The sequence below is a fragment of the Stegodyphus dumicola genome, chromosome 10, assembly GCF_044657685.1.
Source record: "Stegodyphus dumicola isolate Sdum_Otavi_A_Nest chromosome 10, ASM4465768v1".
Classification (NCBI taxonomy): Eukaryota; Metazoa; Arthropoda; class Arachnida; order Araneae; family Eresidae; genus Stegodyphus; species Stegodyphus dumicola.
This window is the reverse complement of record NC_140777.1, coordinates 162618541-162644968: the sequence shown is the minus strand read 5'-3', so window position 1 is coordinate 162644968 and position 26428 is coordinate 162618541. Positions and strand designations below refer to the sequence as shown.

The 26428-nt window shown below is 31.7% G+C and overlaps 1 protein-coding gene across 2 annotated transcripts in view; it reads right to left on the bottom strand.

Annotated features, from left to right (window-relative positions):
- The window catches only part of LOC118185249 (caskin-2-like), a 658017-nt gene extending 638900 nt beyond the window's left edge, over positions 1 to 19117 (bottom strand). The window contains exon 1 of one of the 2 annotated variants that reach the window (XM_085825792.1): positions 18675 to 19117. In XM_085825792.1, coding sequence (XP_085681918.1) covers positions 18675 to 18786 — 112 coding nt within the window. In that variant the 5' untranslated portion in view covers positions 18787 to 19117. The remainder of the gene's footprint in view (positions 1 to 18674) is intronic. The other variant, XM_085825793.1, reaches the window with a different exon arrangement.
- Between the last annotated feature and the right edge of the window lie 7311 nt (positions 19118 to 26428).

Here is a 26428-nt window from a genome sequence, read left to right as displayed (position 1 = left end):
TCACGCACAGCATAGTTAAACAAAAGCATGTTTTAAAAAGAAACAAGTTCGGAAAGCAAGGTGATTCTCAAGGACACGAATGATTTGCGCGAAGTAAGAACAAGAACCATCCATGAAGACGGAAAAATTATGAAGGTAATGGGGGAAAACATATTGTTTTACATCATTTTCGGCTGGGAAAGTTGTTCAGCATAATATAAATAAATGGTAAAATTAACAGCAGACTATAAATAAATGATAAAGTTAATAAACACAACCTAGTTAATTGTATGACGCCAAAAATATTATTTTCAGAATCACGAAAATAAAAAAAAAAATTACTTAAAAACTAATTAAATGAAAGAAATAATATCAAAAAAATTAAATACTTCAAATTTTCAATGACTGATATATTTGAGTCTTTGATTAAAAGGATTTTTACAGGTAGAAAGTTGATCGTGAAATAACAAATGAAATCTGACTTTTTCTGGTATATCTCCATCGTAGCGGGAAAACAACAATATTCATTTTTTAAAACGATAGTACTTTTGAAGATTAAGAAGATTACAGTTAGATTCGTTGGTAAAAACTTTATATTTATTTACCAATTTCAAAAAGATAAAATAGAAAAAGTAAAAAGTCCAAAGAAACATGACACTAAAGTGACACAAACACTTTTTCACTTCTGAGTACAATATAGAAACATTAACATTATGCATTTATCTCATTGGTAGCAAGCAGTCTGATGTTGTGCTATATTGCTAAATTTATATTATACGCACGATTTAAACTACTTTAAAAAACATTTTTTATGTGTTGCATTAAATTATGGTAAATACGTAAAAAGAGACAATGTTTCATTGTTTGTTCTCTGATAACAGTTTTATAATTTTTCACGAACCGAATTTTCGACACGCTAATATAGAGGTTTGTACACCCCTTATAACAATGGAACGAACATAGTTTTCCAGCTCATTTCAAATCATCATGTGCGGATACTGCCACAAAAATAATGGGCAAAAAAATAAATCAAGTTACTGAATACGCTTGTATTTCACTGAACGAAACTGTACAAATTCGGCACTGTGCACAGCTTTGGCAGTCAGCACATTAAAAATTATACATATCATTGCACTGAGGCTACCACATTGGCACACTATTGGCGAGTGGTCCCCTATAGCAAAAAAAGTACCAAATTAAACATTATATTATTTGAAATTTTTACTCTACCAAATGCATATAAAATTTTTGACTTTACGAAACTCTCTCACCCTGAGTGCTAAAATTGTTTTGGCAAAATTTTCTACTATATTTATAAGAAACACTGTAACTAAGTACAAAAATAAGATCAACATTTAACAAAATTTATGTTCATCTTTGTCAACATACTATATAAAAAAATTTATATAAAATATTAAAAAATAAGAGAGAGAGGGGGGGAACTCTGATAGGCCATCTTTAAAAATATTCTTCAGAGCAATACGACATAAAAACAAAGCACTAAAGTTCGGTAAATCAATGAATTACATATATCTCCTAAGCTCTTTCACAGGAATGAAATTGTTAATATATATATATATATGTGTATATATATATATCGCTGTTCAGAAAGTGTTAATAAATCCTGACACGGCAAGTCAAAGAATAGAAACGTCAAACCATTTAGGTTCCAACAATTTACAAGCTTGCGGCTCAACAACCATGACTTCGTCTCCCATCAAAGTTGAAATCAGACAACCGTGGAGACAGAGTAATCTACCAATAAGGGAAAAAAAAAAAAAAAAAATTCGAAAGCGAGAGATATGGTGGGAAGAAAAAAAAAAAAGAAGCGCAGAGATTTTAAAAAATCCAACAGGGCTCGCTCGCCATTAGACTGCCGAGCAAACGTTTAATGAATTTCTTGAAAAATCTAGAACTGAAAGTAAACGCTTTTCGGATGTTTTGCCAAAGGAAGCACAAGGGTGTTCAGGGATTCAGAAAAGATATATCGATACATCCATCAACTTAGATGAAAGTTCTTGGGAACAGCGAGCAAAATATCGAAGGGAACTAGGATTTTGGAGGATATCTGATGAAGGAGGCTATTTGCCAGCTTTTGGAAAATGCTTTTAATTAAAAGTGAGACAAGACATGTCACCCGAAGACCTAAACAGAGTTTGAAAAACCGGGAAACTTTTCATTTCACAAATCTGCATTTAATAAGCAAATTAAAAACTAGTATCTGAACATTCAAAGAAATACCGTATAGGTAAAGAACTCAACGCAAGAAATAGATTATTAGTAGCGATATATTTTCCAGATGAGCGGGCTGCACCCCTGAAAAGCAAATGTATGAAAACATTTCAATATGAAAGAAATAAGTTCATTTTTTTCAACCACAACCAATTCGTAAATAATTTTCTTATTGCCGAACCAGGAAACAGAAACTTTTGACACTTCAGGTTAATACGTGTGACGTCATGATTTAAATTTATTGTAATATAACAACTTTTTCTCAATACCAATAAAAAAATTAACGTGGCAATACTATATCGAGTCAATTATACTAACCTAAAACAAAAAAACTGCCAACAGCAGCTATTTATTTAAAATGCTGACATTAAGGAACAATTTTCGACATACAGTGACGTCACATGCAATCGCGTGCTTTCTTCAACGTGAGAATATTACCTTACATAATAATAATATGTTTAATGTTTGGCAATGTTATTTTTATTTCATACAAATTTTTGATTAACACGCACTACGATTTGAAAGCGAGCAGTAGCAATACTTAACGAAATAAAGCATTTTTATCTCCCTCGCGCGAGACTGTTACCATTCCGAAAAAATGAGTGCGAAAATTGGTGTTTTCAGAGATTTTAATTAATATCTCGGCTGATTAAAGTCGTACGAAGACAGGAACTGTCGAAAAGGATTCCTACGAATTTTTGGAATCGGGAACAATACAGTTAACGTCTGGAATGCTATTTTTATTTCATATTTTGTAAAACTTAGAAATTTTTTATTAACAAACTCTACGATTTGAAAGCAAGCAGTAGCAACATTTCTCGAAATAAAAAAGATTTTTATTTTCAGGTGCTAGAAGGTTTCCGCTGGGAAAAATGAAGGCGAAAACTAGCGTTTTCAGCGTTTTAAATTAATACTCCGTTAATTAAAAGTCGTACGAAGATGAGAATGGTCGAAATGGCTTCTCACAAATTTTTTGAAATCGGAAGGGGGGGTAACCTCTCTCGAAATTCAACTCCCTGCCGTTCAGGAGGAGATGCTACAAACAAGCAATCAGACAAACGCGCACAAATTATAATAGTATAGATTATTATTATTGTTAAAATAAAATTTGTTACACAGAAATGCATTTATTTAATTTCCTATTTTGTACGAATTTAATGATTTTTTTATTAATACACTCAGCAATTTGGAAGCGAGCAGTGACAACACTGGTCGAAATAAAACACTTTCTTCACCAGACGTTCATACAAACTATCAGAAAAGTCCTTGTTTTCGGATGTCATTCAACTTGCGTGTCACTATGGCTTATTAAATGTCGATTACGTCATGATAACGTTGAACCTGCACATAAAATATGATTTTTCGATTTGATTTTTATAAAGATGATTGAAAAAAGTCTGGCCGGCACACGTCGTTTCGCTAGAAATTGCATCACAACTCCAGCCGCGTGAGCGGGGGCTTGTCATGCAGCAAAGAAGAAATCTCTCTCCTTTCTTTGTTCCTGACGAACCCACCGAATCCTCTCGCACAACCGATCCAAGACACACAGGAACTGCACCCCCAGTTTTATTCCAGTTAGGATTACATGTGAGGAAGAAAGGCTGTTTCGGTTTTCAGACAGACGGTGTATGTGTCTCAAAATTTGGTGGCTCTAGTTGTTGCAATTTTCTAGATCATTTCTTGCAAAGGCTTGAGCATAATCTCAAATTTTATTTTTTTCTCTTTCATTTATTTTTTACGAGAAAGCATTTAAGGAATATACAAGGATATAACAAACAGTTTAACAACAAGCGTAATACAGAGGGTGTTTACACATTTTTAGAACAAACTCATTAAACATTTTAATTAATGTTTAATGGACTCTAAGTATGCATCGCGTTTTCCATGAACGAAGGTCTTTTCGTAAAATTGATTTCCATTCCTAATCCACTACTTTCCAGAGTTCATCAATCGTGGTAGTTGAATATTTAAAAAGAGATCTTTTCAAGAGAACAAAGACACAATAATCTTCAGTGAAACATAAGAAATTTTGCAGGAATAAACGTTGAAAAGGTATATATGCAATACATGTATCAGTCTTTTTTTTTTTTTTTTTTTTTTTTTTTTTTAAAGGAATGCAGTGTACTTTTTGAACTATAGCTTGTTCCTTTGTCCTGATGAAGTTTTACTCTGAAAGACACGGGATAAAGAAATGGAATTTCTTCTGTGAGTATCAGATTTGAAACTTTCTCTTCATAACACGTTGAGCTGATTTTAACACTTTTTCCCCACTCTTCTTATTTTTCATTTCCCATGGTAAGAGAATCCTGCGACAATCATAAAATCATTCATCATCTTTGCATTGACGGAACCAGAAGTCCGAAACCTTTTTTATTTATTTATTTATTTATTTATTTATTTTCCCCTCTTCATTTTCAAAACGTTGTTGCAGTCATTTATTTAGGCAAATCCTTGCTTCATCAAGGGTCCCAATGTGTTTCCATTTATCTCCGGCTAAATAGTTTTCATGCAGGATTCTACAAACCGTTCTGCGTTGAGCCACATGCCTCGGGCAAAAAACCTGGTAGCTTTTGTATGTTGTAAATCTGGGTTTATTATTTTATTTCATTTTGCTACAGATGTACTTAAAAAACTCTGTAACTGATTTCTGCGTAGACGAATTTTCTCTTGTTACCAAAGATTTAATTTTAGAAACAGTACGTACCTTTTTCACCTATATACCTTCCATGTAGAAGTAATGACTGGCGTTTTCTCCTCTTTTCGATTCATAATGTTGCGTATTTTGCACTTATATATTTTATTACTTACAATTAAAACATATTCTTCAATACACAGCTTGTTTACAAGCGACTAGAAGAATAAAAGCAAGAAGTTTTGCAAGAGGAAACAAACTTTGCAAGAAGATTTAAAAGTAATAGACGATATTTCTAATTTCAAATAATAAACTGCTGCCAGAAATGCTCATTCCAATTTTTTTAATATTATTATTAATTATTGAAGTCGCTGTAAAAAGAGTGTAAATTCTCTCTGTAAAAAATGGTTACAAAAAAAATCTTTCAGTTAAAACAGACCAAAAGTAATATCAGATAGGTTGATCATAATTTTAAACCGTTTTAGGGGTATTAAAAAAAATCACAGTCATGCTGCTTAAGCCGCAGATTTCTTACTGTTTACAATTCGACAAATGTGAAAAGCAATATAAATTGCGTTATCTTCAGTTTCCTATACCCTATTTATGTGACACTGCAATTAATTGGGAAGCCCTAATGCGGGCGATACAGAGGTGAAATTAATTAAAAGTTAGAGAAGGTGGGGGAAGTTATTTCCTTCTGGATTCGACGGGCATCGCAGGCTCTCTCACACGGCGATGAACTTTGTTAATTTGGCATCCGCGCTTAAACGGGCGGTTAATAAACAAGACTCTTCCATCGGTACATAATCTGCAATATTTGATATTCTCCTAGCTCTATTCGAACAGGCTTTGATCAGGTAGTTTCCGAAGTGAATGAGGCGGAAATTTGATCGAGAAAATTCCACATCAAAGCGCTGCGTGTTGCTTTTGGCAATGAAATCTCCATCACAGTGCTAGGAAGCAAGGAAGTTAAAATTAATTCGAACACCTGTTGGGCCACGATAAATGATTTCGCTTTACAATGGGCTTAGCTATACATAATCCTAAAGAATGCAGCGAGAGTTCAGTGCTGAAGTTATAAACTTTATTGCTTAATTTAGCACATCACAAACTGCTGCGCAATAAATAAAGGACTGGATTTGTTAACGTTACAAATATCTACTTTTCCATTTTTAGCGTATGTTAGATCCTATTTTAATAGTTTTAATAATCCACGCGGAAAGTTGCTGCCAATCTTCCGGTAAATCTATAATTTACCACCCATAACAAAAATAATTTAAGACATTTGATGGTATTAACGGAATGTAAGAAATTGACTAATTTAAAAACAATATACGTATCTCGTAATTTTTTATTTTCACTAATATATCTCTTTGATTTAATTTATAATCGAAAATATTTATAAATATACAAGTTAACAATTAAAATTAATAATTAATAAACAAATAAAAAAGTCATAATCTACGCGTCCAGTTCTGAGAGTTGTTGCCAATCCGGATACAGATCGTCATTACTTTATTCTTTTTAAATTTAGGCCTACAAATGCCTACTTCGAGAACCCCTAGTGGTTCGCGCAACGGAGATTAAGAAACACTGGCCTATGGAAAGGGATGCATTTGTAGAAGCCTTCTTAAGAGAAAGGGGCTTGTATTTACGTTGCACCATGGAGGTAGGAAGTAAGATGGAGTCGCCCTAAACAAGTTTCTCCCGTACCCTGCTCTGAAGCACTGGCGATCCCTACGTGGGTGACCAAAACATTGGGTCATTTACCATTGAGTTCAATGGGATTTGAAACGCGTTCGGATGTAAATATTTTGTAATTCCGTCGTAAATATACATATAAATGTATATATTTTCTTTTTCTACAACACTTCAGAGTCCTAAGCATGTGAAAACAACATATTTTTAAACAACATTTCATTCTGAACGGAATTAAATGCTATACTTTTCACAGGACAGTTTTCTCAGAATGGTTTAATTTGAATGAAATATTTTCACAAGTTTTCGTTAATTACATTAGAAAAAAAAATGATAATTCGATTTTATTCGGTTAAGGTACAAAAATTAAGATCAAAGTTTATTGTATTATTAATATTAAAATTATGCATTATTTCTTTTCTATTTATAGAGCTTCTTCCTAAAATACTTTCTTAAATATGACATGATTTTTTTTGGTTTCTGAGGCATTATTTAAATCGAAAAATGTAAGTCAATTTATAATTAATGCTCTATTCGGTTCATTTTAAATTAGAGACTTATTAGGAATTAGCGAAATACTTTAAATAGTACTTGACTTTCTCTGAACATTTCTGAAAGGGAATAAAATAAGTTTTTTTTTAAAGTATTATTTAAAACTTGTAACTGAGTTATTATAAAATGTAACGGGAATAATTCTTTTAATTATACTTATCAGATTATTTTTTACCCTTCATTTCAACAATACATATTCCAAAACTCTTCATTACGTTCTTAAGTGCGTATCTCATAGCATTTGCTTTACAATACCTTTTAACAGATTGCTTTCCAATACGAACAATTCTTGCTTAAATAGTTTTATAACGTATTTGTCAACAGGATTTCAATTTATGTTTACAATTCAATATTAAGGTTATTATATATTTAGATAACATTTATAATTATTATAAATTAGATACATTTAATAATTAGAAAGTATCCTTTTTTCGATTTGTATGGAACTGTCGTGTGTCTAAATGTTATCAGAATCCTGTCAAGCGAGCTTCTGAATGTAAACAAAGAACACCCCATCTGGTGACCCAAGCTTCAAAGCAGTGCTTCACTTCTAGTGTCGATTGGCCCCTCCTTCCTTTCCTACCTCCATGCGTTGCACCATGGAGGTAGGAAAGGGAGGAGGGGCCATTCCGCGCTAGAAGTGAAGTACTGCTTTGAAGCTTGGGTCACCAGACGGGGTGTTTTTTGTTTACATTCAGAAGCTCGCTTGACAAGATTCTGATAGTATTTCGACACACGACAGTTCCATAGAAATCGAAAAAGGGACACTCTCGCATGAAAGAAACATTCATAGTGTGATGGATAATAGCAATTTGTATAGTTTACTGACATTTACGCAAAAATCACATCTTGGTTATTTTTCAATAACTAACAACAGCGATTTTGATTATGAATTTGTTTTATAAAATTCTAAGCTGTTGCACTACAAAAATATAGATTTTAAGAAAATTGCTAAAAGAGATCTGCCGAAATTTACTTTCTAGAAGATTTGAAAAGTTTGAAACTTGATGGCTAAATGTAAATATAAAATTATGTATGTTAAAATATTTGTAATTAGGCACATAGGTCAGATTAAGTTTTTATTAAATAGAGTAACGCATGCAAGGGCTATCTGCCTAAAGAGAGAGATGCCATCGTGGAGGAATTTTGAAGAAAAACTGACCTTTGAGTGGGTATTAAAAATAATACTTATAATTTTCATTCAAATTATATTCATATATATTTTTTATGTAAAACTTTCGGGTGTATGCTAAATTAGTGTAAATTACTTTACACGAAAAATATAGTGAATGCACAGAAATTAAAATGATAAATAGGAAATATGTATGGGTATTTATGCATGTGCTTGCAAAAAGCATGTATCTGCCTTTGACAAAATACTTAAATATTCATTAAATTATTTATAAATGTATTTGAAATGAAGAATTTATTCACTTATAAACAACTCTGAAAGTACTGTGAAGAAATCTAATGATTAAATGTATCTAATTTATAATGATTATAAATGTTATCTAAATATATAACCTTAATATTGAATTGTAAACATAAATTGAAATCCTGTTGACAAATACGTTATAAAACTATTTAAGCAAGAATTGTTCGTATTGGAAAGCAATCTGTTAAAAGGTATTGTAAAGCAAATGCTATGAGATACGCACTTAAGAACGTAATGAAGAGTTTTGGAATATGTATTGTTGAAATGAAGGGTAAAAAATAATCTGATAAGTATAATTAAAAGAATTATTCCCGTTACATTTTATAATAACTCAGTTACAAGTTTTAAATAATACTTTAAAAAAAAACTTATTTTATTCCCTTTCAGAAATGTTCAGAGAAAGTCAAGTACTATTTAAAGTATTTCGCTAATTCCTAATAAGTCTCTAATTTAAAATGAACCGAATAGAGCATTAATTATAAATTGACTTACATTTTTCGATTTAAATAATGCCTCAGAAACCAAAAAAAATCATGTCATATTTAAGAAAGTATTTTAGGAAGAAGCTCTATAAATAGAAAAGAAATAATGCATAATTTTAATATTAATAATACAATAAACTTTGATCTTTATTTTTGTACTTTGACCGAATAAAATCGAATTACCTTAATTTTTTTTTTAATGTAATTAACGAAAACTTGTGAAAATATTTCATTCAAATTAAACCATTCTGAGAAAACTGTCCTGTGAAAAGTATAGCATTTAATTCCGTTCAGAATGAAATGTTGTTTAAAAATATGTTGTTTTCACATGCTTAGGACTCTGAAGTGTTGTAGAAAAAGAAAGTATATACATTTATATGTATATTTGCGACGTAATTACAAAATATTTACACCCGAACGCGTCAAATCCCATAGAACTCAATGGTAAATGACCCAATGTTTTGGTCACCACGTAGGGATCGCCGGTGCTTCAGAGCAGGGTACGGAGAAACTTGTTTAGGGCGACTCCATTTTACTTCCTACCTCCATGCGTTGCACGTGGGGGAAAGACACCGATGCACCTAGCTCGGATTTGAACCCGGGTTGAAACAACAGTGTTCAGAGATTTTACCGTTCGGCTACTGGTGGGCCCAAAAGAGGAAGACTGAAAATGGGAGGAATTTTTCCAAAAGTAATTACGAAATTAGATTTATATTTAGCAGCTGCTTACAGTGTGTGTTGTGTAAACTAAATTTTCGGAAAAGCTGAGATTAATTCCTAGTTGGCGAAAACTGCTGATGATTCTTAACAAAAATTCAGATATATTTTCAGTTTGTTTAACATCAGCCGCTTGTGCAGCCAGCCGCTAAAATTGTTATCATAAAAAAATATATGACGATTTTAATAAGTTTATCTAGCGTAATTTCATAAAAATATTTAATATTTCTTATTAGACATCTCATGAGTTACATGCAGTTTCATTTAAATCAATCAAATTAAAAAAGTTGAAAAAATATTCTTAACAACTGTGTTTATTGCTTTTAAATCGCTTGTTTGTTCCTCAGTAACAGACAGATTAAATATGAAAGTTAAATATCTTACTCTTTACTAAACAGCAATATGCTGGTGCGTGGGACATAAAAGTATTTCATTTCAGACTGCGGCAACACACTGCTTCTAAATAGACGAGTTTGTTAATTAAAATTGAAAGACAAATATCTTTTATTTTGCAGAATGGCAATAGAATGTCGCGCTGGAGATAAAAATGTTTTACTTCGAGCAGTGTTGACACTGTTCGTTTTCAAAACTGCTGCATTTGTTAATCTAAAATTTATTAAATTTGTACAAAATACGATATAAATAAATAAAAAAAAATTAGCATCAAATGAGCAATAAACGCACTTTATAATGGTTTTAATATATACCTAAATGATATAATGTAAAAAAACATTGAATTTATGGTGCATCCAAGTTGATAATTATGAATACCGACAGAATTACTTTAATTAACAAAATACGTTTCTAATTCCATATTTATATACGGATTACTCCGTATAATTCCGTATATTGTATGGCGATGGAAACGAATGTTACAGAATCGTTAAGCTTTATTTCTCCTGAATAGCTTGAATCTAAAAAGAATAGCATATTCCTCTTTAAATTAAAAGGAACTTCAAAATGTACGCATCTGATGAAAAAGAAAATATCTATTCTTCTACACAATACAAACTGTGTCTGTTACGTCACTGTGAGATACAGAATAAAAAGACACACCTCCAATCTTTTTCCCTTACTTCTTAACGCGGTTGGCGTTTAAAAGGTGCAATGACTCGGATCACCAACAGCCCGTGTCTTCTTTACTCAACGCCCTCAACACAGAAGAGTAAGAAATTTTCCCCGAACAACCATTTGCATAATTTTTGTGCAGAACATTCAGAAATAAAAATACAGCCCGTATGGGTTAGTAGTTTAGTGTGAAAGAATTACGAGCAATCAAACACTAAAAATAACCAAATGTCATTGATTTTGAAATAAAGAACAGCTGCGAATAGCATGCGAAAGGCCTCTTTAGCAAACTGAAGATTTGATGCGTCTGTCACTAGTCGAAAAAAAATTCCTGGTTTTAGGCTTAATTAAATATGGCAAAGTTTACGAAGGCCTTCTGCTTTCGCTGGATGCCTTGATGGAGGGCTCTCTCTAAGAAAACTCGCTCGTATTCACGTTACGCATAGGAAAAACCATGGTAAACCAACCATGTTGTCAGCCTGTTCGCTTGGGATCGAACTCAAATCGAAAGACCAGTATTCAGCGGTCTTAGCCACTCAGGCACTGGGTGAAGCGCAAAACTGTTTTAGTATTTAAAAAAAAAAAAAAAAAAAAAGGTAGAGTTTTTTAATATTTTTTGTTACACAAATCAAAAGATAAGATCCCGTTTCTAATGAATATACCGTAAAATCCCTCGTAACGAGCATTTAGTTAACCAATAACATCAAAGTCTAAATTTAAAGCCAAAAAAAAATGTTGTATGATCTTAAATCCATTTAGTGCGAAAACAAGATATTACTACTTGCGCAATTGCTGCAAAGTTAGTTAATAATAATTTATTTATATAAACACCATAGATCCTCCGATAAAACTTTTACGGTAATAGCCATAATTTTCAGAAACAATACACAATAAACGATACCAGATTTACTTTGTCTCTAGCTGAATAGATATTAAGAACATTATTCTGCGTCGCTATTAGCGTAAATTATGAAATACGATCCTGTTCATAGATGATGAATAGAGAGAGAAAAATTCTCAAAAAAATGGGAAGTGACATGTTTAAGCCACGTCCGGCGCCCATGGCCGATATCTTGCCATTTAGTGAGATGTCTGATGATATAAATATATATCATCAAACATCGTTATATAGTACACAAGAAGAAACATCGTTATATAGTACACAAGAAGAAACATCGTTATATAGTACACAAGTATATGCGAAGAGAAGTAGTGAAGACAAGAATGAGTATAGTAAGTGAAGAGAGAGCAAGTATATTAATTAAACATAATTATTGTTAGTAAGTGAACAGAAGGTGCAGGATTGGGTGCAAATAGTTTTTTTTTTTTTTTTTTTTTTTTTTTTTTTTTTTTTTTGTCACTCTTTCTCAAGACGACGGCGAAATAATCGGACATGTACTGGAAAAGGAGAAAGCTGATGAGGAGTGAAGGACAAGTCGACAAGCACAGAAAGTCGTATGGAAGAAAATTAAAGAAGGAATGTAGATTTTCTTAGATGTGTCGAAAAATAATCATCTAATGTTACAAAACTTCATTGTATAAACCGCGAATTTTTAAAACTACGGTATGTATTCGAAGTCATATGTTCCAACATTAAGAAATTTGTATCTTCATTATGATAAGATACATGGTAATTTTAAAATGTGGTTTAATTTTGTTTTTCTAAAATAGAAAATATATATGTTTTTATTTAAAATAACCCATACAGGTTTTGATACTTTTTATTTATTTGTGACCAACAGATTAGAAAACGAGACCAACGATTACTTCTACACATGGCATCACAGAGCAAAAACAAGTAAGTCCTAAAAATATATATTCAATTATTCCCAAAAACCTCTTATCCGGAATCGACAAGCCTCGTAGCTGCCGGTTAAAAGAGCTTCAATTACTGAGGTCAATCAGCCTTTTAACGGTAAATTTGTTATAATTATAGTATTCTTGCTTGCGTGTACGATTTCTTCAAAATCATTGGTCAGAATTTCGGGGGGGGGGAATTAACCAACTCCGTAAAACCTCGCTGAATTAAAAATGAGCTACTAATATGCCTTTTGACTCAAAATTATCTTTACTTTAAATAAATCTGATGTGGACACCACATGATTTCCTTTTACCCATATTTTTTGTTTCATTTCATTTAAACTTATTTCCCAGAAATTCATTAGAGATACATATCTCATTCAATCAATTCAGTTCTTACCTCGCGGCAAGGCATTCATAAAAGCTCAAAACATCTTCAATAAAAATTGTAAAATACAGAAAAACCTAAAAACATCAAATGCAGTTTCAAAAACTTACGCAAACAATTTTTGCAATTAAAGTTTTTACAACAAACAAACACACACACACACACACACACAAAAGGCAATTCGGCCAACGGGCATGAAGGTTATAAATTGAGCCAACTGACTTAATTCACTGTACTACTAGGAGTTTAAAATGTAAAAAAAATGGCGGCCTCGTTAGGCCTAGTTCCACTTATATTTTCAACTGTTGATAATTCTACTACTATTAGATGCACAGAGGCATAAAAACCTTAACCGGAACATAAGAAAAACATAATTCAATCACTTTTAAAGCAAAAAATGCACAATTAACCAACATATAAGAATAAAAAAAAAACAGAGCTCACCGAGCCAGGTAAGAGGGTGGATATATATATAAGTTTAGTGCGGCTGATTGCAACAAAAAAAAATCTGATGTGTACACCACGACTTCCTTGTACGGAATATTAAATTATACGCATTTTTTCTTGCATTTCATTTAAACTTATTCGATTGAATTAAACCTACTTCGCCGACAGCGCATAAACCACAATAGAATAAATGCATTCTTTAAAATTTACTTTGTTTACCATAACGACACTCTGTCGCTAGGTTTACTTAACAGTATTATATTTCGTTCATATTATAACTCAGAATGCAAAAAATTTATATCATTTAAAGAATTATCTAATCGTTGCCACATGTTCTATTCAAATACTATAACAAAGCTAAAACGATGTATAAAAGAAATTAAGCAAACAAAACAAAAAAGAACAGTTTCTCACAGACGATTGAGTATTTCTCATTCAATTAATTCAGCTTTCACTTCGCGACAAGGCAAAAATACATAAAAACTCAAAATATCTGTATTAAAAATTACGAAGTAAATCTTAAACGCTTATTTCCTCGAAAAAATTCCAGAAAGGATTAAGCATGATTTAAATAATAAATGAAGGCGTTATCTTTGTTGTTGCGAAGCTAAGTTTCTCTAGATTGGCAACAAATCCGCTACTCAGCTGTTTCAAATGTAAACAAGAGCAATGGCCGCCATCAAATTAGGCTTAACGGCACTTAAACAATATTAAAATTGTTGATAATTCTAAAAATATTGCATACAGATTTACTAAAGGCATAAAACCCTTAACCGGAAGATAAAAACAACATAATTCAATCATTTTTAAAGCAAAAAATTTACAATTTACAAATATATAAGAGTAAAGAAACTGAGATCACTGAGCCGGGTAACAAAGTAGATATATTTATAAATATATTTATATACCTTTGGCGCGGCCGACTAAAACCAAAATACGAGGTGCACATCTAACATGTTATAGTAGTCTTATATACAAAATTTCAACGTTCTGAGGCTACTCGTTTTTGACTTATGCGAGATACGTACGCACGTACGTACTTACGTTCGTACAGACGCCACGAAAAATTCTCTTCAGAATTTATTTTAAAGCAGTTTTTTGGTTTTTTTGGAGGAAAAGAGTCTTTTATTCTGTCCTTACGTACAGATATCACGCAAAAACATCGTTAAATTGCATTCGAAAGCGGTCAGAGTGGATATTTTCGTTGAAATACGCCAGGACTTAGAAGATCTCTGGAAATACGCTGCCTGAAGCTTTTCGAGATTACAATACTTCCCTTTTACTTCGTACAAGGAAGTAAAAAAAAAGGAGGTCCACAATTAGATGTCATAATAGTCCCATATGCGTTACGTACGCACAGCCGTCACAAAAAAAAAAAAAAAAAAAAAAAAAAAAAATTACATTTTACAATACGTTTTTGGGGAAAAAGTCCTTTATTCTGACCATACGTCCAAGGTGTCGCGCAATAAATCGTACTCCTTTACTTTCTACAAGGAAGTAAAAGTAATCGATTTTGGAGTTAAGAAAATTAAATAAATATTTTTTAAAAGAAAACATAGATTTTTAAGAAACATATTTATAACGTCGGTCATTTTAATTGCACATTATTTTTTTATTTTTTGGAAACGGACCAACCCGAACCACTGGAAGCCATTGCCACAGAATATAAATGGCCGAATTTTTTTTTTTTTCAAACACTTAACATTTACTATATTAAATAATTCTATGTATTCTACACAGTATTCTTTTCCTACAACGTATCCGAAAAAATACTTATACAAAAGCCATTAAAAAAACATTAAAAGTGTTTTTGAATTTCATTCCGTCTAGTGAATATGTTTTTCGTAGAACTCGCCATCATCATTTCACCTCTCACCGAAAAAAAGCACGCCTTTGTCAGAATGCCTCCTTACTTTAATACAGCAAAGCGAGAGCAAAATAATCTTAGCTTAGACCCACAGCAGAAAAGAAACCCTAACAAGCAACGAAAAGGAAGGGAGCAGAAGAAAAAAAACTGCGAGCTGCAAAGCAAGGAAGTAATGAAATAAAACAAAAATTAATAATACACCACGTTTGTAAACCACTCCCTCTCTGTCACGCTATGCCTGTGACGTCACATAAAGCAACAGCCTATAACAGGTGCTGCTCACTTCCAGTATAAACAGCTTTCAAGTTTCACTACAAAGCGTGATAGTTACAACAGGTGAACAAGATCAGGTTTTTAAATTTGGAAGATTATTCTACTTTTAAACATTCACAATAATAGGACATAAATATTAAAACATAAATAAATATCTGAATATTACTTATTTAAGATTAAAGTACTAGTATCTTAGACTAGTTTACGCTACTTTTTCATAGGCAAGGGGAGAATAATAATCCTTTTTCCCTAGTTCTGGACTACTATTTTTCCTTCTGCGTGACTGACTGAGGTAAGCAAGATAACACATCTACAGAATTCTCGTGAATTGTTTACAATATAGTGAGATGAGCTTCTTGGTATTTTCTGAAACTCAAGCCTTCACCAACTGGAATCTACTAATGGAACGTTTTGCAGCAATTAATTAATACAGAGCACTAATATAATTTCTTAACATAATTATTTTATTTACCTGATAAACATCGGTGTTTTTACATGCCAAATGATTTCGAATATATAATCTACAACATATATATATATATATATATATATTTCAAAAATTTATATGATAAATAAATAAATATATTACCTAAATTAAAAACACTTAACAAAACGTTTAGGAGTCTTAAATAAAAAAAAAGATTATCTCAGCAAAAAAATTAATGTTAAAGAGTAAATCAAACCTATTATTGTTAAAGGAAATAATTATACATTATTTTGCATCTACTGAAAATGCTCTAAACAAAAGGCACTGATTTCTACCTAAGACGAGGGATTACATTTTAGAGTTTATCAAAAATCCTCTAGAACTCCTCTAAGACTAGTCATAAAAACAAGACAAAATGGCATTGAGAGCACAAAGAGAATGTTGTTCCTACAGTCCAAATTATTTTCAAATCGTACAAACGCGTATATTAAAATTTAATCACTATTTTTCTATAAAAACCGTTCGAATATAACAAAAAGCACACATCCAAAAATGGTGACGTTGCATTCTGATGAACTGTTATGCATATGGTTGATTTAAGAATTGTTATGCGGTTGCCAAACTCTGGCAACTGCATAACAATTCTTTTGAAAATCTTGTGATTCTGGCTAAGATGACTGGGCTAATACATAAGTACCCAGTATTTTTTTTTTTTTTCCCCTTGTATATCATAAATTTTTATTTTAACATTATTTAAAATTATTCATTTCACTTTTTCATTTCTTGATAAAACATCTAAAGGAATAAATTTTCATTTCTTGATAAAACATCTAAAGGAAAATCATCTTTATAGACATTGAAACTGGATCAGTCATTATCTCCTCAGGATAAATAAACATACGCTAAAAACAACATTTAAAAATTAATTATAAAAAGCTATTTTCAGTTACTAATATTTCAATTTATTGTTTTAGACTTACAGATTACATGGCAATTCACATCACAGAACAAAATATTATTGCATTTTTCTAAGATTCTTATATTCAAAATCAAATTATATTTTTTCTTATATTCAAAAATTCCTGATTGAATTGTTTGAAAATTTTTACCTAATCTAATAAACTATTTTATTTCACAAAAACTAAATAAAAAAAATGCAAATGATCAAGAGTTTTTATTTGAGCAGACTATAAAAAATATTAGGAAGTATTTTATATTTCCAAAATTATTTAAGCAGCAACTAAAATTCAAAAACGTACTTTCAAATTAGAAAGAAACTAACCAAATTTTATGAGTAAAATACTTGGTTGCACTATAAAATGAATTCCAGATTCTGGGAAAACCAGAAATTATTGGCTTTAAAACAAATTAATCCAAAGATGTTTTTATAGGTGTGAGTTATTTGTGCAGTGTAATACAAAACAATGCCATTTTATAAAACCTGTTTATGAAAGAAATAGATTTGTAATAAATACTGGCATGAATAAAATTTAGGTAATCAAAACACATATGACAAATAAAACATCCATACATATATGGAAGAAAGTTTCTGTGAACAATAAATTGTGGTTAATGTCATTCCAACAGACAGACACTATATTTTTGAAAATTTATTAATTCTTCAGACAGCCAGTATAAATAGAGGCTAAAGTGATGCAAAAGCCCAGTAACCAATGACTGTTAAGAAAGCCTGATTTTAGTAAAATTATTTGCATCTACTCATGTAAACAAATATGTAAAGAATTCAATCCCTTCTTGCAATATTATTTTATTAATTTTTAATAGTATTGATATGTTTTAAGTATTAGTCATTTGAATATATAATATTTGAACAATAACAGAAAAACCAGTAATCCAAAAAAAATTTTTATCTACTCTGTGTGGGAAATATATAATTTTATCCCTTGTAATATTCAATTTTAAAAAATTGTTTGTCCTTAAATAAGTGCTTTTTTTATTTAAAAATAAGTTTCATGACAAATTGTTTAATATTTACAAAACAAAACAACAACAAAAAAATCCTATTAAAACTACGATTTTCCTTCTTTTTACATTGCAAAATCTTATATGCTGTCAAATTGAGGAAAAAAAACTATAATATATTTTTTAAGGAGATTTTTGTAATCTAAGATTGCATTTTACATAATCAAAACAACACTCAAAATGCAATTTAGACCTTTATTTTAAAAGGTATATTTTTATCATAATCAGAATGTTCCGAAAGATTCATAAAATACAGCTATGGTACTCAAGCGAAATCAAAATATGTAATGAATCGGTCTAAACTAGAACCTAAACAAATACAAAAACTCACTAAAAAGTCAGGATATTAAACTTAAGTAATTTTTTTTCTTTTAATTCTGAAGTTAATAAGCGCATTGAAAAAAGATGAAAAAGATTGTGAAATTTAAAATTGCCTGAATGTATAAATAATAGCTAATACTCCATTTATAATATTTATATTCCAGAAAACAATTTATTTTCTTTTAGCAAAATTAAAAATGCCGAAAATGTGTAAATAATACCTAATATTCAAATTGCATATTCCATTAGAATCATTACTGTTCTTTGATAAAATAAAAAAATGCTTCATTTTATAATAATTGCTGCTGTCATAAATCAAAAACCTCGGCATCAATAAACACTAAAGTATACTATAATGTATATAAATACTTACTTGGTTTCGAAGATTTGTGTTTGGCCAATAATCTTGAAATTCCACGAATATCTCCCGCTTTGATAGCTTGTAACAAATCCGTCTCTTTACCCATTGTTGAAATAGACAACATGATAGATGAAAAAAATCACCCTTATTTAAAATTGTAAAAAACTGAGTGACTTGGTGAATGCTTTTAAATCCATTGGCCGATTTCGTTTACAATAAACACTGTCACTGAACTCTACTTTCGTTTTGTTCTGCAAATTCTTACATGGAAGATTAATCTGTCATTTAATCCAAAATGAATTTCTACCTGCACCGAAGTAATCCAAACATATGCGAATGAAAATGGAAATCAAATTTTGGCTCCAGAGCCTAGAGCAAGCAACAAATACGATAACATCACCTTGCGAAGTTACACGAACTCAACTCACGTACACTTCACATCACAGCTCTGACTGATGTTATTGTTAGCTCAAGAGGCACTCTCGCATCGTGCGATTTTCAGCATTCTGCGCATGCGTTGCTCTTGCCAATAAGAAGTAGCGTCCCCTTTTTGGCGGTTGTAGTAATTTTCTTTTATTGCTACTCCGAAATAAATAACCATTTATTGTACTGAAGCGGAGAGCACATCCATTCATTTCATCGTCCGAGAGTAAAACTGTTTGAAACTAGCTTACACAGTACTGAATTTGAAGCTAGAACTCATCAGCGGTGTTTCTCCATCTTCTTCACACAGAACTTCACTTAAAACTTGTTACCTGGTTTTGAAACTGCCACTAAATCTGCTAGCGAAACCTTTTCCAAGGTTATCATATTTCTCGAAAGTAAATTACGGAGGATATTGTGTTGTTCACTTTGATTATACTGAACTCCACTTTTTGTTTAGCCCAAAAGGGCTATTAGCTCCGAAACATCATTTTCCGTTGTTTCACTTTTCATTCGAGTTTGTTGCCGTTCGGAAAAACGTAAGATATTATTATTTCATATTTAATTTGTCTGTTATTAAATAATAAATTATTTCAAAACAATAGATGCAGTTTCTTAAAAATATTATTTTTTTAACTTTTACGCTATTATTTTTTTACTGAATTTGATTGAATTAAAATAAAAGTACATTTAATTCATAACATATCTAATGGAAATCATTAAATATTTTCATAGACTTACATTACATATTTTTTCACTTTTTAAATAAATAGAAGACGTATAACGTTCCCATGTTCGTCTAAATGCATATTCATCTCGCAGCCTATAAAATATTTCACTATTCCTCCTGGGCATTGTCTATCGGTAATCTCTTATGATAAGCTATTAAACTTTAAAACAGACCTTTTGGGCGATCTTTGAAACCTGAACCTTTCAGATTTTTTGTTTTTTCCACTTTTCATTCAAGTTTGTTGCCATAGGGAAAAACTTAAGATGTTATTATTTCATTCTTAATCTGTCTATTAATTAACAAACTATTTAAAAGTAATAGCTACAATTCTTAATCTGCCCCCCAGAAGAAGGAACTTTTAATTTGTAGGGTCTCTTAATTATTTTATTTTCATCATTCCCCCTTCAGATTTTCAGACGTGTCAATTCCTTGTTTTCAAAGTTACACCTACAGCTGAAATTTCTCTCTTCCCCCCTCCCTACTTTCTTTTCCAATATATACGATATTCCAATATTTTGCCAGTATCAAATGAAATTTAGCAAGAATTTTTACTAATTTAAGAAAAGTATTGTCATTCATTATCTAAAGTGTACGTAATCTTCAAATAATATTTTAAGATTTTTTTAAAGAATCTATTACCCTATTAAGATTTTTTAAAGAACTATAACCGGCCCCTATATGTAACTATAGTAATTTTGAAAAATGGAAGGTACTAGAGATTTCTCGACGGCCGAGAGGAAACTGCATAGGACTGGAGAGAGCATCAGTTTCTCAGTTATTTAGTTCAAAGCTGAATTCGGAGTATTGATCGTGCGAGCTTCGCTGTTTGAATGAGCTTTCCATTGCGTCCCATTTAACGTTCTTAGTAATTTGAAGTGATAACTACTGATTGTGCTCTGTCCTGCTGAGAATAGCTGTATGAGTACGTCTGTGGAAAATTCCAAAATTGCAAAGTTCCCTCCCCCCGAAAAATAAATAAATTTTATCAAGCCCTCATCGGTTCCGTGTGCTTTCAATCCATTAAGAACCCGTGCGCGCGTAACAATATATTTGCCGCACCAAACGGCATATTTATGCGTAATAATCCTCCCAGAATACAAAGTCACTATTTTCTGTTCGTGCATAGAGGTAGATACGGTTCTTCGGAGATCCAGAGCGGTTCGCCCCACACCGCGCCTCCCCTCGTTAAGTTACTACGCCGAAGAAATTCTTTTTATGAACTCACACCACTACATTTATTTATTCTCCACAAATATTGCACCATATTATTTTAATTACCAGAAATTTAGATTCATCACCAGTATATTGCGCATACGATATTTGCGGAGGCGGGAAACTTTCGTTAAAACCCGATATTATAGTATACGTTATCAATCAGTAGCAACTACGAGGTTAAATAAATTAAAAAAATTAACTTTGAAGTATACATTTGAAAGAAACTGTAATCAATTATATTTTTGCGTTTCTAAGGGTTCGCGGATTTGGAGTGATTGACGAGATTATTTGATAAAGAAACAAAACACAATTTATTTGTCAGTATTACTCAGGACTGTTCCCAAGAGGCATTTACAGTCGTCGAAAAACTATGACAAGCACACTGAAACAATCAGCAATCAGTCTTCAGGCTACGACGGTGAACACAGCCTCACGGCTAAGCACTAGAGTACAGCTCGGTCGTTCTCGGAACTCCACGTACTCTCGAGACTCTTCACGTTACAACTCGCGATACACTCGACGACCAATTCGACACTAGACTACGAGACACATTAGACTGACGATCAACAAAATAGACTCAACGATGCACTCGCTTGACTCACGATACTCCGACAACCAACTCGACACTAGACTAACGATCAACTGAAAGCCTACGAGACAATGCTACTCCGCGTACGGACAGGGTTTATATAACTTTTGGCCTGTCTTCGAGAACATTCTGGGCCAAACCGATAAGAATTCTTTCTAGAATGTTCTCCATCCGTCTATGGCATATCGCCGATTTTTCGCCAAATGGGCGATTTCGAGCCAAATCTGGCAACCTAGCTTCACCTTGTAATTTTTGGTAACCCTATACCCGCCTTGCGGTGAAGCTATCTTACCGCTGCTGGGCATTTCGTAACAATATTTTAACCGTATTTCTTCGCCTATCCCTCCTACTTTTTAGCGTTAGATTCTGAAAATTAAAAATAGTTTCGCATAATTTTCACCTTCCTCTATTTTACATAGTTTGGCCCTCTCAGGGCTAGTTTACTGGTCAATTGTATTCCCTTAATTATTTCAATCTTCATTCGGTGTATTCAATTTGTATTCGCATTTTTGTTCTTGTATCGCATTTCATCCATTTTACGTCCCCTTTCCTTTATTAACTGAAACGTATTTCGTGCAAATCCTTTGTTAAGCTAGACATGGCAGGAGTTCTCCCATTTAAGAAACTTTCTAAGCATAGTATTTTACCTTTCTTCTATTATTTACGTTCCCGCTCATCGCAACCTTATCCATCGTTGATGTGTTCGATCTTTTAAAATTCCGGTTTTTTATTCATCCCCTCCTCCTTCGTTCATCTGATGTTCGTCTTGGGAACTGCGGTCTAAACTCAGTTCATGTGAGATTCCCCTGGAACTCAGAGATCGGCTCAATATCCGTCAGATATTGTGAATATTAGTTTGTATTCTTATTGGAATGTAGGTCTGTTTTAAAGAAACAATATCGCAATAATTACTTGTAGTTTATCAATGTCTACTTTTCATCTGTTGTGTTCTTTCTGTAACTGGGTTGATCGGAAATTAAATTAGTCCATTTTGCTCTCTCGATTTTCGGACGATAAAATACACGAGGAAATACGGTACTTTTAATTATTACTTCAATCGACTGCATTAATTAATTATCATTTAATAAGTAACATCGTGACCGTAGTAAATAGAAAACTAAACATTAGCCATTTGGGATTTCCTCGCTACATATTGAACGACAAGCAAATGTAAACAGAAAGACTTAAACCCAGATAATTCACATTAATGGCATTTTTATTCCAACTCTGGCCGAAAAGGCATCGAAATTCCTTGTTCCAGCCATTAAATGCTTCAGTAACAAGTACTAATTATACTCAGAGGTATAATTAGAGGCTATAGCAACACCAACTCGAAACGCATATCTATTAACTATATATATATATATATATATACTCGTTTGCGGTAAGCTCAAAATACAGGAATCTCGGCTAAAGCTTTAATTTTCCAATTCTCGAATTTCAATGCTTCTGCAGATAATAACAATTATCTCGCCCCTGAAGCTATTTAGCTGTTCTAAAAGTGCATCCTTGTATAATATTTTGTCTAAAATGATATCTTCACTTCTGTCACCATTGGCTAACGAAGAGAACTCTGGAATTATAGTGTAATATCGCAGTAGAATATTTTGCCTCTGGCTTGGCAATAATCTCGTTTTATTGGATAATAATCCTATTTGATCGCTTCATATACTTATGCAGTCTTCTGATACTTTTTACAATATTTCGAACTTTTTCATTATGTATCACGGTTAAACCTTCCATTTATGGATACTTAATTGGGACACTTAAATGAGAGTCCTGCTAAATGCTACCACAGATTAATTAGGTTTCCACCTCAATGATTCAAGGATTCAGGAATCATCCTTTAATTGGGAGAGTAAGCTAAAGTGAATTACTCGCTAAAGGAGGTTTCGATGGTTTAAGCCAAGAATTCTCAACCCCCCCACCCCAACTTTTTTTTTGGTGCATTGACCACCTTATATTTTTTGCTATAATACATCACATAACATAACCATAATACAAATAACTGCACATAAATAACTTAAAGATAACAATTAGAATTTGTACAAAACATGTGAAAAAAATGGTTTATTAGAGTCATGTTCTATTACTTTTTGCATTATTGTTATTTTTTATTTTACATAAATAAATAAGTTTTCAGAAACAAAATCAGATTCTAATTACCCAAAAGTTTCATTTTGATTAGTGTAGTGGCTGCGTTTGATGTTTGATGCAATTTTTTTTAACATTTGCTATAAAAATGCTTAAATTAAATCATAAATCACTTCATTTAAAAATACTCAAACTATATCTTGTTCTCCATAGTAAAGTAGAGGAAATTACAAGAATGTTGGTGCTATAACAACTTTTTATTTTTGGATCTTCCTTGTGCTCTTTTCTTATACTGCACTTACTACATAAAAAATTATATATTTAAAAATACATCTTATTCATTTTTAAATTTTGTTAAATAATTTAAATATATTTTCCTCTTAGAATTACCGATAGACAGACTCGCGCGCTGGAATTCTTTTTTTTTTTTTTTTTTTTTTTTTTCCGGACAGTATTGTCATTGCTCGCTTTGAAATTGTTGAGTTTGTTAACGAAAAATGCATTAAAGTTTTGCGAAATATTAAATAGGTAATAAAACAAATTCCAAATTCCAAATTCGGGCTTTCAAATGAGCATTTTCTGGTGGATGACCGCATTATTCAAAATTTGACAGCTACATGTACCGTTCTTTTTTCACAGTGCGAGAAACATACATATATTCATGCAGATTTCTTCACTATTTAATTTCTTTAAATACGCTATAGGGCGATAATATTTGATGACAACAATTTGAAAACTGATTCACACTTTTATAATGGTTCAACTTTTATAATGGTTTATAATGGTAACCCAATTTCGAAAAAAAAAAATTAGCGAGAGAGAATGCGAGAGCAGGTTGGTAGACTGCGAGATCAGGGACAAAGTCAAAAATCCTTTTGGTCAGTCCTTTTCGTCTTTTGGTAAATAGTCAAAATCCTTTTCGGCGACTGTCAAAGAAAGTCCTATCAGATTTATTTATTTATTTTTATTGCATTTTTAATGATTTATTTTTAAGTCATAGATATGGATCTAAAGTTACCTAACATCATCTGAATTTGAATATTCTTTCTTTTCTTTCTTCCTTCTTTTTTTTTTTTTTTTTTTTTTTTTTTTAAATCTTCCGCTGCTGCTATTGTTTCGTCTCATTCCCCGTCTCAATTACTACAGCAGCTGACATTTATTTTCGGACACTTGCTTTTTTTAAAATTTATTTGTGTAGGTCTCATACTAGTTATTTGAACATCGATTTAAATTTTTTCCTAATATATTGTTTTTTCTCTATTTTATAGTAATAAAATAGAAAAATATAAATAATATATTAACATAAATAATATATTGTTTTTTCTATATTTTTACCAGCAAAATATTGCAAGTAATAAAATAATTTATTTAATTAGTGTTAATCAGCAACTCATATAATAATTCGGTTGACATTGTTGAGATGTTTTGGCAAAGGATGTGTCTTGTCACAATTTTTTTGTTTTAATGAAATTACATCATAAAAATTGTTGCCTGCATTACTTGTTTAGCAAAATATGTTAACAGTTCCATATCAGAAGTGCACATGGCAACATGCTACAAATTAACAAAAAAGTCTGTTAGAAATTTAAAAAAAAAATTTTGGGGGAGGGTTCAATCATTTTAAAAACAATAAAAGTATTCGAAATATCTGATATATTCTTAGTGTAAATAAGCGTTTAACTCTTTCTAATGTTATTAAAACGATAAAAACTGCGTGAAACTGTTCAAACTGCAGTGTGGTACGGAACACATTCCAAGATAACAGAAAGGAATTGGAGATTTATCCTGCGGAAAATCAGACATAACTCAAAAGTCGGTGCTGCAAAACTTGCACGAGATTTAGAAGAATAGCTTTCAATAAAATTTAACCCTGAAACAGGTAGAAGAGTCATTTAGCCTCACAGATACAACGGGCGAACTGCAAGTAGAAAATTCTTCGTCAACAAGAAAACAAAAATACGCCTGACGTTCACAAAGTCCATTGTAAGCAAAGATTTGTTACATTGAAATAAGGTTGTATTTACAGATGAATCAAAATTTAATATATTTGGGGACGATGGATGAATTGCTGCAAAAAGATGGATGGAATCTTGAATTCGTAAAACCTGTTGTCTACTGATTGCAGACTTAATGGTTTGGAGATATTTCACTGTCTTTGGGATAGTAAATTTTGTTTCTACAGAAAACAATACGCATCAGTATAAATATATAAATAATTTTAATGAAAACATCTGTAAGAAAACTTAAAATGTAAAACACATTCCAGTTTTATCTGGATAATAATCCTAAACATACAGCCTTAAATGTCCGCTTGTGGCTGTTACATAACTGTCCTGAAGTAATCAAAACTCCTCCATATTCTCCAGAATGGAATCCCATCGGACATGTGTTGAGCAAGTTGGAGAAAAGAACAAGGAAACATGATATTTCTTCGAAAACTCTATTAAAATCCGTTCTTACGGTCACTGTAAAAAATTTGGTTCGAGGTTTACCAAATTATCGTATCAAAAAAGTTGCAACCAAAAGATGGTAAAATGTTGTTCCATAATTTGGTGCTTTGACTGAACCATTGTTTGGTAATATGTTTTTCCATAATTTGGTCTTTCACTGAACCATTGTTTAGTAATATGTTGAACCATGAATTGGCATCCATGATTGGAGAATGTTGAACCGTGAATTAGGAATACATATAATGTTTAATGTATTCCTAATTCA